This window comes from Macrotis lagotis, chromosome 2 (assembly GCF_037893015.1).
Source record: "Macrotis lagotis isolate mMagLag1 chromosome 2, bilby.v1.9.chrom.fasta, whole genome shotgun sequence".
Taxonomy (NCBI): domain Eukaryota; kingdom Metazoa; phylum Chordata; class Mammalia; order Peramelemorphia; family Peramelidae; genus Macrotis; species Macrotis lagotis.
Window position 1 is genome coordinate 294,145,857 of NC_133659.1, and position 19,254 is coordinate 294,165,110.

The following is a 19,254-nucleotide window of genomic DNA, read 5'->3' on the forward strand; positions in this document are numbered from 1 at the left end:
AGGAAAGGGGAGAAGGAAATCAACCTGGTCCAAGTCCAAACTATAAATAATGTCTAAACTAGTTTTAGATTTCCAAATTGTTCTTACAATAGCCCTCATCATCTAATGAGGTTGGTAGATCCCAAGGCATGTAGAATCAGGAAGATCTGAGTTCAAATTCACCCTCAAATGCTTAATAGTTTTGTGACCCTGTCACTTTCTGCCTCAGTTTCCTCATTTATAAAATGGATAATTATAAGACCTAACTCCCAGCATTGTTGAGAGAATATGAAACTATATTTATAAAGCACATTGTAAACCATAAAGAGCTATAGAAAGACTTTGTTGTTTGTTGTTGTTCAATCATTTCAGTCATGTCTGAGTCTTTGTGACCCCATTTGGAGTTTTCTCGGCAGAAACTGGTTTTCCATTTCCTTCTCCATTTCACAAATGAGGGAACTGAGACAAACAGAGTTATGTGACTTAACCAGAGGCACACAGCTAGTAGGTGTCTGATGTTAAATTTGAACTCGGGACTTTCTGACTTCACGCTCTGTATTCTTTCCACTGTGTCACCTAGGTGCCCTACAGAAAGGCTGGCTTTTGTTATTCTTATTCCAAATATCATTAGCTCTATCCCATAAAGATACAAAAAAGGTTAAGTGATTTGTCCATGATCACACGAATACTAAATTTTCAGGGCCAGTTCTCCTTAATCTAGATTCACTATTCTGTATTAAAATTTGACTTTTCAGTCTTCTTTTCTCCCTCCGTTTGACAGCTTCTCTCTAAATTTTTCCTCATGGTAGTTCCAGACCGGGGTGACCCGGTTCCCTGCAGGACTCCTACTCCCAGTCTTTGCTTCTACCTTCTTCTTATACCAAAATAAATCTGTTATGCTCCAATCTCTCAGCCACCTTTGGCATTAAACAGTTGTTTTCTAAAACTGTATTGTCTGTCTTGCTTGCTTGATAGTTGCTTATTGAGCTCTCTCTTTAGAAAACACAGGGTCGGGGCAGCTAGGTGGTGCAGTGAATAGAGTACCAGCCCTGGAGTCAGGGGGACCTGAGTTCAAATCCGACTTAATTACTTAGCTGTGTGAACTAAGGCAAGTCACTTAACCCTGTTGCCTTGCCAAAAAAAAAAAAGAAAGAAATCATAGGTCATCAATCTAGATCTGGAAGGAACCCCCAAGGACATCTAGTTCTTCATTTTACAAATAGGGAAACAAAGTCATGAAGTCTTAGTGATGAGGCCAAGATCAAGCAGGGAATAAACATGGAGAAAATCCTTAATCAAAAAGAATGGAACTTCAATGTTATAATTTTATCCACCTGCTCATGGGTAAAATGTTTTAGATATAGAATGTTCAGAGCCAAGGACTTTTCCAGAACCCCCTTCCAACCTCACTCTACATACTTCATTTACATGCTTATTGCATGCCAGGCTTGATATGAAATACTAAGGATATAAAGAGAGGTTGAAACATAGACCCTGCCCCCACCAAGCATCCATTCTAATGAGAACAGATCCTTACATTTGAAGACAGAAGATCTTCTTTTAACACTTATTACAGGGGCAGGTAGATGGTGAAGTGAATAGAGCACTGGCCCTAGAGTCAGGAGGACCTGAGTTCAAATATGACCTCAGACAATAATTACCTAGCTGTGTGACCTTGAGCAAGTCACTTAATCCTATTGCCTTGCAAAAAAATAAAAACAAAACAAAGCAAAACACATATTACTTGGATGAGTCTCTTAATTTCCCTGGGCTTCATTTTCTTCAACTGTAAAATGAGACAGATAGCACTTTCTAATGTCTGTCTCTTCCAGTCATAGATTTATGATCCATTGACTGTGGAGTGCTTATGAATGAATCACACAAATTTTATGTATGTATAAATGAGAAGTACCTAGGCTTTATGAACTTTTTGCTTTTCTATTCTTATTAACCTTATGTCAAACACATTAGCAAAACCTGCTTTTATGTGTTTTTATAATTTATTTATTTATTTATTTGTTTGTTTGTTTGTTTGTTTATTTATTTATTTATTTTAGGTTTTTGCAAGGCAAATGGGGTTAAATGGCTTGCCCAAGGCCACACAGCTAGGTAATTATTAAGTGATGGAGACCAGATTTGAACCCAGGTACTCCTGACTCCAGGGCTGGTGCTTTATCCACTGCGCTACCTAGCCGCCCCGTGTTTTTATAATTTAATAAAAGAAGAGAATTACATGTTTTAAAAAGGTCAAATTACAATATATGACAAAGATGCTAATGGGGAAAATTCACCAAATTCTAACTCATAAAACTTGAAATGCATCTTCTCATCAATATCATACCTTTTCCTTTCATGTACCAGGGATTTGGTTTTAGGCTCATATTTCAAATGTTTGTTGAATTCAATTCAACTCAGGTTTATTGGATTTCATATCTTCATAAAAGGAGTTATTCTATTATATAAAGCAAAGCCCCATTTGCCTGAGAGTTTCTGTACCTCACATATATGAATGAAAGAGCATTTCAATCACTGCTCAACTCAGGTTCCATATTTTTTAGATTTGAGACTATTTCACAGGTAACTGAAATGTTTTACTCTCCTCATCTACACTAATAGACATAAATACAAATAAAACTGATAGGTCAGAGAAATAAAATTGTTTAAAATGGGTCTCAAGATGTTTTTAAATACATCTTTTTGAAAAGTGGTCTGTGTAACAGACTAAAGTAAATATATAAATATCATTTTTTAAAATGTACAAATGGATAGAATTTCAGGTTTAATTAAAAAATAATTAGGTTAGTTAAATAATGGAGTGTTGGACCTAGAGTGAGGAAAATCTGATCTAGCCTCAGACACTTACGAGCTCTTTGATCCAGGGAAAGTCAGCTAAATTGTTTGCCTCAGTTTCTTCATCTGTTAAATGGGTATAATAGTAGCACCTAACTTCTACAATTGTATTAAGGATGAAATGGAATGATAACTACAAAGGACTTAGCACATAGTAGGTGCTTAATAAATGTTAAATATCATGATCATTGTTATCATCATCATTATTATACCTGAGGATGTTTTGAATATTTAGATGACTTTCATATTCACATAACTGTTTAATTTGTGTCTCCAATACTTAAAAGTTCCTCTCACATTCCAGTCTACCTTTCGTGTACTCTAAACTGGAGAAAATTCCACTGCGAATATCATTATTAATTTCTTTTATTAAAATAAGTTGAATCCATATGAAAAGTTCAAATTCAAAAGTCATTCACCCAAAGCCCTTTCTTCCTAGATTTAATTATAGAAACCCTTCGTAATACAAATCTGAATTCACTTTTGAAAGGTCATTAAAGGGACCCCTTCTCCATAAACACAGAGAAGATCACCAGATGGATGTCCATCAAAGAATGCTCATTTTATAGGATCACAGATTTAGATATGCAAGGGACTTTAGATCATATATTCTAACCCTTTAATTTGATCAATGTGGGACCTGAGGTCCAAAAAGATAAAATTATGTCTTTAGTGTTCTGCTTAAACAAACTCAATAAAGCTAAAATTGGAAGGGAAATAGGGAACTGATCTTATACTCTAATCCTTTAATTTGACCAATGTGGAACCTGAAGTCCAAAACCATAAAATGACTTATCATAAGGTATCACAAGTATTACCATAGCCTGCATTTGAATCCAGGTCCTTTGGTCCAATTCTAGAATTTTCTTCATTCTACTTGAATGCTTTGTGAAATAGTTCATTTTATTAATGCACCAAATCTGGCTCATGTTCCAATTTTTATGCTGCTTTTCAAAAGAGGGGGAAAAAAACCATAGCACTATCAAGACATTAATTCATTTCACATCATTCAGTTGCTACTTTTAAAATTATTCTTTGGAATTATTAAGCTGCTTTAAAACATGTACTTCTCTTCCTTTATTGAATTATAAAAATACATAAAAGCAGGTATTTCTAATGTGTTCAACATAACGCTAATAATTTGATTGACAATTCTTCATTCTAAAAGAGCAGATTAATGTCTCTGAATCTCAGTGGGAACTTTCTAACACTAAGTGGCAGCTTCTATGTAGCCATCAATGTAATTTATTAAAATAAATTATACATAAAGTTGGGAGACATCTCTAATAGCAATAAGGCCACCTCCATGAGATAATCACACCATCAGAAGCATTCATCTGTAACACATAACCCCATAGAACCTCAAAATTATAGCAACCACACCTCCAGAAATGCCTTTCTGTTATTAGTTTCCTAGAAGTCCTGACACCATCGTAGCAGCTTCGGTAAATACGTAATAAAATCTCAGCAGATCCTTAATGGTTGGTTGATTAAATGGAAAACTTCTCCAGTAGGAGAGTGGACTGACTTTGTTCTAAAAGTGATAGAAGAAAAGAAAGGCAAAATCAATGTCCCTTCTTTCAAAGAGCTCATCATGTGATGTGATTCAAAAAAATATGAAACATGGTCATAGATTAAGAGCTAGATGACAAAACTGAACCCCCCCCCAAAAAAAAATAAGTATTTGTCCAGTATCATGGGATTTTGTAGTCCTTGGCTATTGTTCCAACCCAATCCCTCTTTTCCAAATCCAATGCTTTATCTGCCACTCTCTCCCCTCAGGGAGTTTAGGTGGATGAAGAAAAATGAATACCCATGAAATAAGAGAATAATTGAAAGGATCGTTCAGTGTTCTTAAGTGTTCTGCTCAAACAACTCAACAAAGCTAAAATTGGAGGGAAATAGGAAGCTGATCATTTAAATAAAAATCACCTTGCAACAAGTTTCACTGAGAGAGATCACATACCCAGTTGATAAAATGGATAAAAAAATGTGAACAGGCAGTTTTCAGAGGAACAAATCAATAGTCATGTCAAAAAAAAACTCTAAATCACTAATAAATAGAGACATGCAAAGTAAAGCAACTTTGAGATTCTACCTCACATTCATCAGATTGGTAAAACTGACATAATAGCATGTTGATGAATTCTGGAAGGGCTGTGGGGAAAAAACTAGGCATGCTGATACGATTTTGGTGGAACTGTGAATTGGTTCAGCCATTCAGAAAGCTGGCTAAAACCTTAACCAAAAAGTCATTAAACTCTGCATAATTTTTTATCTGGACAGCTTAGAAGTGCAGTGAATAGGTGCCAGGTCTGGAGTCAGGAAGACTTTAGTTCAAATGTAGCTTCAAACACTGTGTTACCCTGGGCAAATCCACTTAACCAGGTTTGCCTCTGTCTCCTTCTCTGCAAAATAAGCTGGAGAAAGAATTACTAACCATTCCACTTTCTTTGCTAATTAAACTCTAAAGAGAGTAAAAAAGACTCATAAACGACTGAAACAATAAAACAATCCCTTGAATGAACAATATCACCATTAGGCTTATACCCCAAAGTGAATGTACAAAAGTATTTATAGAAGTTCTTTTTGGTGGTAGTAGTAAAGAAATGGAACCTGAAAGAGCACCTCTTTCTTGGGGAATGGCCGAATAAATTATGATAAATGATTGAAATGAAATAAACAGTAAAAGAGATGATGTCAGAGAAACTTGAGAAGTCTTGAATGAACTTACACAGAGTTCAATGAATAGAATCATAAGTCAGTTTATACAATTTTAACAATACCATAAAAACTAACAACTCTGAAGGCTTTATGAACTCTGATCTAGGCAATGCATGCTACTTACCTTCTGACAGAGAGGTGATGGACAAAGGATGCAGAATAAGACTTTTTTAGAATATGACCTATGCAGGAATTTGCTTTTTTTGACTGTCAAATAATTGCAAGGATTTAAAATTTTTGTTTCAGTGATATGAGAGCCAAAATCAGAAGAAAATCAAATCCATGTTTGATTGTTTTAAAATAAATTTAATTTTTTAAAGGAGAAAAAAGAGGACAGGTGATTCCAATTGGAAGGAGCTAGAAACCTACATACTTAACCTCTGCAATATTATTACTGTTAAGGGAGTCTAGGTTAAGGGTACTGACCCAGTCCTGGCATCAAAAAGAGAACAAGTCTTCAAATGTGGAATAACAGTGGGCAATGGGACTGGTTTAAGGAGGCAGATTTCTGTAGTTAGGTTAAACCTATTTGAATCAAAATTAATCTGTCATTTAAAATAGATCAGTGATCCTGAGAACCATCTAGGGTGTGAGGAGATGGTATAGTTTTGTTTCCAATATTGAAAGGGATCTAAGAGTCTATAGGAAGAAGGAAGATGATTTCACTTGACCTGCCAAGATGAGATATGATGAGAGGAACACAGGGCTGTGGACAGTCTTTTTGCCCTACTTTTGATATATAAAGCAACAAAGTGCCATTCTGTCTTTGGGAGAGTTTTTTCTGTCTCTTCTCTGGTGGACATATAAGCACATGCTTGAGTCCTTTTCTCAGGGTACAGAGGCAAGAGTTGTCTTTTGTGAAGAGAATGGTTTCTTTTCTGATGGTCAGAGCAGTGGCGGGCTTCGGAAGAGATGATCTCATTCCATACATTTTTTTTTAATTCCAGAAACCAATGTGCCTTTCTCTTTAAGGCTGTTATTATTAAGAATTCTCTCTTAACTTTCCAGAAGGCAATTCTCTATTTTTCCTGAACTAGAAATTTCCCTGAAAGTATTTTCAAGTTGCATTTTATAAAATTCCACTCCCCCAGCATCTTATAAATCACTTATTAAAAGAGCCCTAAATTTGGTTTCCTAGAGTCCAATCTCACCTCTCTTCAATCCATTCTTCATACAGCTGTCAAATCAATATGTCTCAAACACTGATCTAACCATGTTACTTTTCTACTCAAAAATCTATAGTGATTGTCTCTTGTCCCTTGGATAACCTGGCATTTAAAGTCCTCTACTTATGGCTCCTACCTATCTTTCCAGTCTTATTTCATATTGATCCCCTTCAGACACTGAATTCCAGCCAGACACTTAGCTATGTCTATGCAAGGCCTGTCATAATATGTCTGAAATGCACTTTTTCCTTTTCAGTCATTTAATAGTATCTCAGTCATGTTCTCTTCATGACCCCATTTGGAGTTTTCTTGTTAAAGATACTGAAATGGCTTGCCATTTCATAATCTAGCTCATTTTATAGATGAGGAAACTGAGGTAAATAGGATTTAAGTCACTTGCCCAAGGTCTCACACAGCTTCTAAGTGTCTGGACCCAGATTTGAGATGAGTTTTCCAAACTTCATGTCCAACCTTCTATCTACTCTGCCACCTATCAACAATAACAAAAACTTAAGCTCTTTCTCAGTTGTGAGCATGCTTATGAATCACTTTGTATAAACTCTCGAGTTACTTATCTTTGCACAAGTTGTATCTCCCCCACTCCCATCCCCACCTGTTTATTAATTGTAAGTTCCTTGAGAGTATTCCATTTTTGTCTTTTTCTCCCCAAGACCTAGCAGAGTGCTTTTTTTATTCCATTCAATAGGTCTGTTACCTTCTTTACTTCTCTCTTTTTTAAAATTAATTTATTTATATTCATCCATCTGTACATGTATATTTTTAATTTACAAAATTTCCTTCCACCCTTCCTTCCCACCCTCCTTCCCTCCATGGCATTAGCATTGTACATACATATTTTAATAAACATTAGTCATTTTCAGTATGAGGAATTAGGATGAAAGGAAAGAGATGATTTTTATAAAGTGTGTTCACCAGGTTCTGAAGGGTTGGTTATCTGAGTGTGTAGGTGTATTATTTTGTTTTGTTTTTCTTCCTCTGGATGGGAAGTTCTTTTAATGTATTTAGTAAACACAATCAATTGAAAAATGCTGGCCAGAAAGGGGGAATCAGTCACACTTTCCTGCAATATAACAGAGATACGGCAGGCTCGGGGAGGGAGTATGAGTATGATATGATGTCCAGAATTCTAGTCTTGTAGTCCAGAGATGACGGAGATGCAGGCTCCAGTTCTGCCTGTGTATCTTGAGCATGTGATTAATCTCTTTTAGCCTCAGGTTCCTCAACTACAAAACGAATGGGTTTTATCAAATTACCTTTAATGTCCTTTTAAGTTCTAAATCTACAATCCTTAGAGCAAAGGCTTAAAGGTGGGAATGATAGTAAAGAGAATGACCTTTCTAAAGCAGAGAAGGGAACAGAATGAATTCATCAACTAGGTTCCATTTGACAATTAACAAGTGAATTTTGAAAATCTATTTAGTGACTAAAAATGCAAATGACGAATTCTAAAGGGACTAGGGGGACATAAGCACACTAATGACCTATGTAGTTATGGATTGATCTCATTGTAGATGATTTGGAGCTACACTAATTAAAAGATCATTAAAGTGTATAGACTCTTTGACCTAGTCATACCATCAATAATCATATACTCAGTCAATGCTGAAGATAGAAGGAAAAGTCATTCATATACAAACATACATATGGGTGCATATGTTGACAAGTTCCATGAGTTAATTAAATTGAATATATGTTAACCTTTGGAGTTCATCCTAATAAGGGGCAAATGTTAACCTCCTGGGTTTAGCCTTAAGAAAGAACAAAACAGCTAGGTGGCACAGTGGATAAAGCACCGGCCCTGGAGTCAGGAGTACCTGGGTTCAAATCCAGTCTCAGTCACTTAATGATTACCTAGCTGTGTGGCCTTAGGCAAGCCACTTAACCCCATCTGCCTTGAAAAAAAAGACCAAAACAGAATTAGGTTAGCATACAAATTTATTAATATTTCTCTACATTCACTGTTTTTGCAGATGTTCATGGCAGGGGGCAGTAAGAAAACTAGACCCCCAAAATGGTGTCTTGGAGAGTTGAAAATCTACTTTCTACCTTTGTCCATCAAAGGAGTAGCTCTCAACTTTGAATGGGACTGCATATCTCACACACTCCTCCTAAGGGGTATCTCTAGGAGGACATGCCAGGAGGAATGGATCCTTCCAAACTCAAAATCTTTGTGTCTAATCAGTCATGCTAAGACAAACAAAGCAATATGAAATTTTCCATTCCAGGATGTCAGTCCAGGAATCATTAATGGAGATTAGAGTATGTACACACATACACACATACACACACACACACACACACACACACCTCTAATGTATATGCCACATTGCCTCTGGTATATGAATATAATGTAAAATGGTAACCCTACTGTTGAGTCATTATTGCCAAAAAATTGCCATACTGACAATTAGTCCAACTAGAGACAGCTTACTTTACTATTGCCATAAAAATATCATATTGATGCTCTTCCCTACCAAAGTATCTCAATTACATGGGAAGGACCTACATCTAAAGGACCAGGGTCTCCCACTGTACTCAAACCAACACAAGATGTACTGTCCTATACTATCAGGCCATTGGAGCAATCGGTTCTGAAAGAGGCAGTAAGAAGGATGTCATTACACAACATTCCCCTCTTTTTAATCAACATAATGTGCATGTCGTGTCATCATTCACTTGATGCCACAGTCTTCTTCGATTACAAAGGACAGTAGTCAATGAATCAAAATGGCAACATCCTAAAAAATGGCGAGTATAAAAAAATTCAGAGAAATTTGGGAAGTCTTGTGTGCACTGATGCAGACTGAGCAGAACCAGGAAAACACCACACACCATGTCTTCAATAAGGCAAAGAAAATAGCCATCAAAAACCTAAAGCGGTGATCAAGAGATGCAAAATTTAATTTTAGAGAACCCACCTTTGAATCCTAACTCTGTCACCTACAATAGCCTCTCACTATTTCAGTTGGCTCATCTATAAAATAAAGGGATTAGATTAGAGGAATCCAAATCTAAATGAAAAATCCTATCATAGTTTCAGAGGACTCAGACCTTGAATCTCTTACCAAAGAAGGTGATGAACTATGAGTATAAAATGAAGCATACTTTTTTTTCAAATTTGGCTAATGTGATGATTTATTTTACTTAGCTGCACCGATTTATTTCAATAAAGGATTCTATTTGGGGGCAATGAAGTCATTTCAAAGTAAAATTATTTGGTTTTTATTTTTTTAACAAGAATATTTTTTAAAGTAGCCTGTCTAATTGAAGTAGTAATCAATAGGATTCTCTTAAGGTATTCTTGAGAAGAGTGTGATGGACAGCTATTTTATAATGATTATACTGATGTAGTTCTGTCAAAGAGATTTAATATGCTTAACATAGATAGGTCAGCAAGGAGGATGCTATAATAATTGAAACTGTAGAAGCATTGATCCAACCTGTCAATGCTACAAAGAAATTACAGCAGGGCTTTGAAAAGGGCACTAGGCTTTATAAAAGGTTGGTACATTGGTCAGAGTAAAATCCAAAGAGAGGTGAAGTTTTAGAAATATTTCAGAAATGAAAAATCATAAAGAATTTATTATTTAGCCTTGTAGCAGTTTTAAAACACCACTTCAGAACAGATTTTAATGGGTGTTTGGTAGCATGCCTTCAGAAAGGCTAAATCTTTTGAGTATGTTGAATTTTCAGAATACTTGGAGGTCTTGGCCCATGATGTGAGATAAAGTTGATTATTTTATAAATTTCACTTGAGTCAAATGAAGCCTGTCAAGGTTGCACAAAGGAAGAAGTCTATGATCTTTACCTATAAGTGAAAGTGTGATTAGAAAGATCAAGTATGGCCAGCAATTCTTTTGCAGACGAAAAAGAAAGAAGGTTCTTTGACTTTTTTTTATTAGTAGCCAGCCTTTCACTATTTGCCCTTCAGCTTCTTAAACTTGTAATTTAGTCAAGACTTTGTTTAAAAAAATAACTGAACCTTTTGAAGAAAGATTGGAGGAAAGAAAGAAAATTCAGAGAGAATTTTGTTTATTTCGGTTTCAAATCAAAATTTGAGAAACTATAAATTATGATTTCCTAGAATGATGAATGAAATTGTTAGTCTCTCATTATTTCCAAAAAAAATTTTTAGCAATGCCAATCTACAGTGATAGAAGTTCCTCACCAAAGCTTCTCTATACAAATGAAATCATAGAGAGGGAGAGGGGAGGGAGAGAGAGAATCAGAGAGAGACAGAAACAGAGAAAAAGAGAGAGAAAGAGAATGGATAAAAAAATATGAAGAGAGAGGGATGGATGGTCAGATATGGAGAGAAGACTAGATGGAAGGGAAGGAGCAGATAAAGAATGAAAGGAGGAAAAGAAAAAAGCACAGAGAGAAAAAGAGAGCATGCATAAATAGCATTCCTCCAAAATGATTCCTACAATAAATAGGTAGACATGTGCAACTAACTGAAATCACATTATTAAATTCCTGTATACTAAGGAAAAACACAAGAGAAAACCTTGAATTGAAAACTAAATATCTTTCTGTCCCAAGAAGCAAAAGTTAGGACCTCTACTTAGAAATAGTATTTAAAAAATGTATAAAGTTAGAAACTTTATTAAGAAAGAGGGGAAAAAAGTCATCAGATGATTCATACTACTGAAAATTTCTTGGAGTCAAGACTCAAAAGGAGAAAAAATAAATGATTTCATCTTCTGCCACATTTGACTTGGTTACAAAACAAGCAAAATGCTTGTGATTCAGTGTTGGAAAGGTGATTTCAGATGTTAGAGAATACAAAGCAGCCTCCAGTGTCTGTTCCAGGATCTTAGGTTGGGCAGCTGCCAAGCCGAGCCTCCCTGCAACATGATGACAAAGACCTTGGAACAAAATAACCCTGATTCTTTTTGCTCTTCAGCTGCTTCAAATTCTTCCATTGTCTTCAGCATGAGAAACTGGCCTGAGTTTGAAAACACTCAAAGCCAATCAAGGAAGAATATAGAAAAGGGGTAAAGATGCTTTCTTCAATATGGGGAAATCTCAATTTTTCAGAAGTCTTGATCAGTGACAGAAATGAAAAAAAGCCAGAAGTGTTTGTTGTAATGGAGAGCAGAGGGAGAGTTGAGGCTTGGCTGCCTCTTCCAGTTTGGAGAATTAGGCAATAGGATCTCATTTTGTACTGGCAACCAAAATAGTGGAGGCAGTTTTATTTACATTAAGAAAGACAGAGCTTAGGGGCGGCTAGGTGGCACAGTGGATGAAGCACCAGCCCTGGAGTCAGGAGTCCCTGGGTTCAAATCCGGTCTCAGACACTTAATAATTACCTAGCTGTGTGGCCTTGGGCAAGCCACTTAACCCCATTGCCTAGCAAAAAACCTAAAAAAATAAAAAAGACAGATTTTGGGGGGCAAGACTGATTCTACTCAGTCTTGTGTTGTCTTCTTTTAAATTAGAGAACATCCAAGGCAGAGCAATCTGGAATGATGAAGGATATCAAGTTAATCTCATTTTAAGATTTTTTAATAGTAATAGGGATTTGAGACCTGGAAAAGAGAAGACTCAGGGAGGATCTGATGGCTGGCTATCTTTAAGCTTTAGCCAGGAGATCATAATAGTTTTTTTTTTTCTAAACTAATTTCAGTCCTAAATTCTTTTCCTCTTTCTACTTCTCCCCCACCCATTGAGAAATCTAGAAATACAGTGCCCATTATATGTACTTTATGTGTGTTTGTGTGTGTATATATATATATATACATATATATATATATACACTATGTATACTTATAGAAATAGTTATTTACCATCATTCCATCATTTCAGTTGTCTGACATTTTGACTCAGTTTCATGGCAAAGATATTGGAGTCGTTTCCCATTTTTCTTTTCCAACTCATTTTTATATTTGAGGAAACTGAGCCAGGGTTAAGTGGTGCCACACTAGGAAGTGTCTGCAACTGGATTTGAACTCAGAAAGCTGAGTCTTCCTGATTCCAGACCCTGCACTCTTTCCACTGCAACACCTAGTTGCCCCTTGTAGCAGTGGATAGGGCACTGGCCCTGGAGCCAGGAGGATGGGAGTTTGAATCCCACCTCAGATACTGTGTGACCTTGGGCAAGTCACTTAACCCTGACTGACGCACATCCAGAGCCATCCCTAGGCATCCTGATTCATATCTGGCCACTGATTTAGATGGTTCTGGAGAAAAAAAGTGTGACTGATGATTTAGCACAGCCCTTCCCCCCCACACACACACTCAAATCCAAATCATGTGCTTGTCATGGCAATATTTGATGTCATGGTCTTCATTGAGATCAAAAGGCAAACATCAAACACATCTAACTTTGTAATATGTTATATGATCCAGAGGACAGAATGTTAGGCTTGAAGTCAGTAAAGATCAAATATACATCTGAGTTTTTGATATATTATGTGATCTCAGGGTTAAAATGTTAGGCTTTAAGAGGGGTATGTTTGAATCTCACTTTGTAAGCACTACCATATATAAATTGTAGTATTTTTTAAAATATTTAAATTTAATTTAAATTTTAAATATTTAATATTTTTAAAATATTATTTTGTGTTTCTTATTGAGTCTTTTCAGTTGGATCCAACTAACTATGACTGCATTGGAAATTTTCTAGGCAAAAATACTAGTGATTTGACATTTCCTTCTCCAGCTTATTTTTACAGATGAAAAAACAAAATAAACAGGGTTAAGTGACTTACCCAAGGATCACAAAGCTAGTAAGTGTCTGAGGCTAGATTTGAACTGATGAGTCTTCCTCATTCCAAGCCTAGTCTAGTGCTCTATACACTAAGCCACCCAAGCTCTCCCAGAAATACATATATCATATGTATAACTTTTAAATGCTATGATTATATTATGAAGAATCTTTGCTCCTTGACATGTTGTCTGCACAGATTCAGGACCCTGGAAAGATATTTTTTTATAGACTTAGATCCCTTTTCTCAACTCTATCCCTCTTGGGGCTTCTTTTGCTATCCTCCCTTTTTTGAGAGCCTTTCAACCCTAAAGACATAAGAAAATACAATAGATTCATTCTTGAGACTAAATTGCAGTCTTACCTTTTATATTCACATTTATATTAATCTCAGGAACATGTAAATATGGATGGATGGATGGATGGATGGATGGATGGATGGATGGATGGATGGATGCATGGCTAAATGAATAGGATTTATTAAGACCTTCTATATGTAATGAACACAAATAGAAAAAAACAGTTTAAAAGCTCAAGAATCTCATGTGCTTGATAGGGAGAGATAGCATAAATAAACTGTTGCAGCCTTAAATTAAATGGAAAGGTTCAGTGGTCTTCAAAGTAGCAAAGCATCTTCTCAATTGTCCTTTGCAATGGAAAAAACCTATCTGTTTTGGATATTGGTACTTGAGTAATTCAAAGGTTTTCTTTTTTATGCCTTTCTCTTTAAGAAGCAATTATTAATGGTGTTCAAGAAAGGGGGAAAAAACCAGTACCTTCCTACCCTTTTCTTTAGAAATCACAGGGGAATGGCCCCTAGGTTAGTCATCCTATTTTTTCTGAAATGATGACTGGAGCTAAATGTTTCTACAATGGTAGGGAAAATGCCAAAAAAAAACCAGACCATTTAGAAGCCTTCTAGAAAGTTGAGCTCCATTTTTTCCCTTGTTTAAAGCAGTTGTGGTCCCCCAAATTAGTGTAGAATTAGATTATGGACCTTAAGTAGAACTGTCATCTGAAAGAATGGTAGTAACTGAAATGCCTAATTGAAATGGTTAGTGCAACCTGATTCCACTGTGCTGAAGCAGCTTTGGAAGGTCCCCAGAGGGGCTATTGTGGAGAGAAGATAAAAGACGGTCAAGATAACCCTCCTGCTAATGAGCATTTTTGAACAGCAATTTTGTTCATTTACATTTCTCTTGTCTCTGAAAGTTCAAATGTATTTGTCTGTGCTTTGTATTAATTTTCTGTTATATTGATTATAATGTTATATTTTCAGAAACAGTGAAAAGTAATTTATTCCACTTAGATTCTCTTGATATGAACATTAATTCCCAAGAATAAATAGACATTTAAGGTAAAATTTAGCAAATTAAACTCACTGATCTATCCTTCTCATCTGAGGGAATATAGACCTGTATGGATAAAAAATGGGACATTTATTCAAAATTCATTTATATTTGGGTGAATCACTGTACCCCTCTGGGTCTCAGTTTCTTCATCTGTAAAATGAAATGGTTGGACTAGATGATCTCTAAGGAATACTTCCAACTCAAAGTCCATAGGAGACTTCCATCAGAATGTAAGCTTCTTAAGGACAGGCAACTATTCTCAAAACTTAGAGAAAAATGGAAAGAGGAGTTTAGATAAGGGTTAAAAATAGTTTCTGAGCCTGCAAATATATAGAATTCTAGAGGCACATATTTCAAGATAGGATTTTTGAAGGCATCTAGTAGAACCCCTTTGATTTACAGTTGAAGCAACTCAGAGCAGGAGAAGTTGCATGATTTTCCTAAATTGGCAGAGCTAGGATTTGAACCCAGTCCCTCTGAGCATACAAGAAAATAAATGTTTTTCATTTTTAAGAATAAATTAAAATTTAAATTATATAGTATCACAGGATCTATACCTCCCTTCTTCTCCCCCAGCCTGTATTCACCTGTATCCTTCAGGGTTTATTTCTTTCTGTCTCCTCCCCTCACTTGCACCATTGAAATTTAGCTTATCTTGCATCTTTTTTTCCCAGAGGCCAAGATATCATGAAAAACAAACCTGTACTAATTAAGGAGGCTATAAGACTTCCCTAAGCTCTGATATGAAATACTGTCTTTTTTTATGGGAATGAAAAAAATTATCCAGCTTTCTATCCTAATGTAGTGTTTGTCACCCCATGCTAGGGCTAAACTACTATAATCTAAGGCGGATGCAAAATTTTAAGAACACTTAGATTCTAAGTTTTCTTTACTGAGCTCAGACCAGCCTTATTGAAAAGGAAACCCATTAAACATTTTCTTTTAAGAGCAGAGAAAACTAGACCTCTTGGGGGTTTTTTGGCTATTAAAAAGCTGTTGCAAAGATGTCAACAAAGGAGTCAATTAGGTGGAAAAGGTCATGTCACAAAAAAATTTCTCACCTGTGGTTAACTAGCAATTCAAATAATCTCCCCTCAAATAACCTAGATTTGATTATAACACACTAGTTTCTTGCTGACCTGAAAGAAGTAATATGGTTCTTCAAATGAGGAGCTTTCATTTGGATATTTTAATAAAAGCTAGGAAAATCAGAATGACCGACTTAAAAATTGCACAATGAATCAGCAAGTCAATGCTGAGAACAATGTACCTATAGGAACCTAAGGAAGCCAGGGCTAGATTTAAATAAAGTCTGGCTTTCCAAGTCTCATATCAGGAATATGTACATAGAGGCAAGGAGAATGATGTACAATCTTGGACTCCAATGAAGTCTTTCACTCTTCTTCACTCTTTTCCCCTTAGGGCTGATATGACTATGATGATAATAATATTCAAAGTCAGCCAGAGTTTATTCAGTATATATTGGAGCTCCCTTTGTTAATCCCCATATAAACCCACAGTTGGCTAACATCTGTGGAGCATCCAGAACGAGTTGGTTAGTTGTACTGAACTAGTTGACTTTGAATTCAGCTCTGTTTGAAATCCCCATATCTAATTATCATGGTAATTTACATACATCTCTCCCTCCTTTGGAATACAAATTCATAGTTATGGAAAATAATTAAGATGTTAACACCAGGAGCAGCTAGGGGGGGTGCAGTGTTAGAGCACTGATCCCAGAGTCAGGAGGACCTGAGTTCAAATGTGATCTCAGACACTTAATAATTACTCAGCTGTGTGACTTTGGGCAAATCACTTAACCTTACTCTGTTGTAAAAAAAAAAAAATGCTAACACCAGTTTACTATCTTCCTAATGATCTTTCTCAAGGAACAAACTAAATATAGAATAAGGAAGGAATTTTTTATGTTTCTATTGGCATCTTTTATCAGTTCCATTTAGATAGATAGATAGATAGGTAGATAGATAGATAGATAGATAGATATATAGATAAATAGATAGATAGATATCACTCCCATACCCAGAGAGCTATCCTTTGTAAGAAATAATAAAAAAGAAAGAGGAGGGGAAAAAATTCAGCAAAATTACATATAAACCCGTGCTGATAATATTTTAATCAATCAACAAGGTAATTATTAAATAACTTGCTACATGTCAGAGATGCAAAGAAAAAAATAAATTTCTTGCCTTTAAGAAGCATACATTCTAAAATGAATAGGGTGGAATTTCGCTCCAGAATAAACATTTAGCACATTGTCATACCTTTTACTATTCTTATGTAGCTGAATGAAAATCCTATCTATATTGAACCACAGGGTACTTACTTAAAAAGCAATTACAGAAAGTGAAACTTTCACACCAATTATACCGAAATCAAAACTGATAGATATCCTTGCTCCAAAAAGTTCTTTTTTAAATATGAGTATAATTATTTTAACCTCAAAATCAACACTTCAGAAATGCCTAAGTACCATCATATTTAGAATAGGGGGATCAATCTTAGAGTTTACAGCACCAGAATCATTTCAAAATATCCTTTTTGGTTTGAAAATAAGGCTGGCTAAGTGAATAATTTCATTTGAGATGGTGAGAAATCCTTTGTATCACATTATGATAGATTTTTAGAGATTTAACAGGAAAGCTCATCTTTATTTTTAAAAAAAATTTAACAGTGAAAAGAAATAATGATGTTTAGGGAATGTGGAGAGGGGGTGAAGAGGGTGTTGGGAGCAGGAGTCCAAAATGATTGGTGTAATCTGGCATTCACTGAAAAGAATGGAAAGAACCAAAATTGATTTCTTTATCCAAAACCTTTCTCACAATTTTGCTCCAGGTATTTGAAATAGAATTCTGTTCATCAATAAATGCAATATTAAATGGTAGCCATCTCTAAGGAGACAGAAGAGAAAGAAAAAAAAATTTACAAGTTAACTTGATTATATATGTAAAAGGAAGAACAAGTTATACAGAGTAGATTTGCAATTTCACATTTATTCATCTTTTTCATTATACTGTGTTATGAAATGCTTATTTTATTCATAAATTTAAAATAAAATTAATTTTAAAATAAATGCAATCTAATGCATGCATATTGACCCTTTTCTATAAATTACAAGCCCAGAGTGCAATGGAAAGGGTGGATTTACAGAGAATGGAACTGAGTTCAAATCTCATGTCTTCCAATTCAGCTGTGTGACATTGGGAAGATCATTTCACTTTGTGGAACCCAGGTTTCCTCATCTATAAAATGAATGGGATGAACTATATAGTCTCTGAAATCCCTTTCAACTCTAAGAATGTGATCCAGAATGGTTGAAATCAAAGGCATGCTAGTAACTGTTTCACAACCAAGTTTTGGGGAGTAGGGGATAAAGGGTGGGGAGAAGGGAATATATGTACAGTGTAATTTTAGGTTTAATGTATATTCATCACATTCTTCTCCATCACCTTCTTAAATCTAGATAATCAACAAAACAATTAAGCCCCGATTTGTAGCATTTGCTAATTTCATGATGTAAACGCTCACAATGAAAATTTAACAATTGTATGAGCTGTTTCCAGCACATTCCAACTAAAGTCCAAACATTAGCAAGTTGATCCTGTTATAAAATTAAAAACTAAGCATGCTGAGCTTTTTGAGCCAGAAGAATTGCAAGGTTATCCAAAGAATTCTATGGTACTTTTCATTCTTTAAATACCATCATGATCTCATTTTTTACACTGTTGACTTCAAATTTTGTGTTAATGATTTCTTCCAGTATGGAAGGAGTGTATGAGCTCCCTCTGCTGAGACAGATTATAACCAGTCAAAAACTTCCTCATTAAGAGAATTATCTGAGACCAAATGAGTTACTGATAAAGAAAAGTTCATGAACCCAGGGGTCTTCGTGATCCAAGTGTAGCCTAAATATCCGCCTTATTAATTAATATTAGAAATAAAAATAATTTGACAAAAAATGAAATGTACTGAAATTAGTGGTTTCAGATTTGGTTCCCTAAGATGTCATGGATTTTGCTCGACATGATCCTTGTTCTCAAGTGGTTTATAAATGATATTTACAAAACACATTCCTGCTCATTTGTTTGTTTAAAAATAACAAATCTGCTTTTGTTTGTTTTTACAGCAAGAAAAATTGGGTGATATCTGTTTCTCCCTCCGATATGTACCTACTGCTGGCAAGCTAACTGTCGTCATTCTAGAGGCAAAGAATCTGAAGAAGATGGATGTGGGCGGCTTATCAGGTGAGTATACAATATCTGTCAATAATGGAAATGGTAATTTGCCCGTGACCCCAGCGCATGCTATTTGTGTTTAGTCTGCATTACTGTGAGGCATATATTTTTATTCATCTTTTGGTAGGTTATGTTTTGAGGTGTTTAGAAGTGAAGGGTACAGAGAAGAAGAGGGGGAATTTATTCATGCTGAATAAATT

General features: G+C 35.5%; 1 protein-coding gene across 4 annotated transcripts in view; it reads left to right on the forward strand.

The window, feature by feature from the left end:
• The window catches only part of SYT1 (synaptotagmin 1), a 731,190-nt gene that overhangs the window by 579,243 nt on the left and 132,693 nt on the right, over positions 1-19,254 (forward strand). For all 4 annotated transcript variants that reach the window (XM_074226490.1, XM_074226493.1, XM_074226491.1 and 1 more), the window contains one exon: positions 18,946-19,063. In XM_074226490.1, the coding sequence (XP_074082591.1) occupies positions 18,946-19,063 (118 nt within the window). The remainder of the gene's footprint in view (positions 1-18,945; positions 19,064-19,254) is intronic.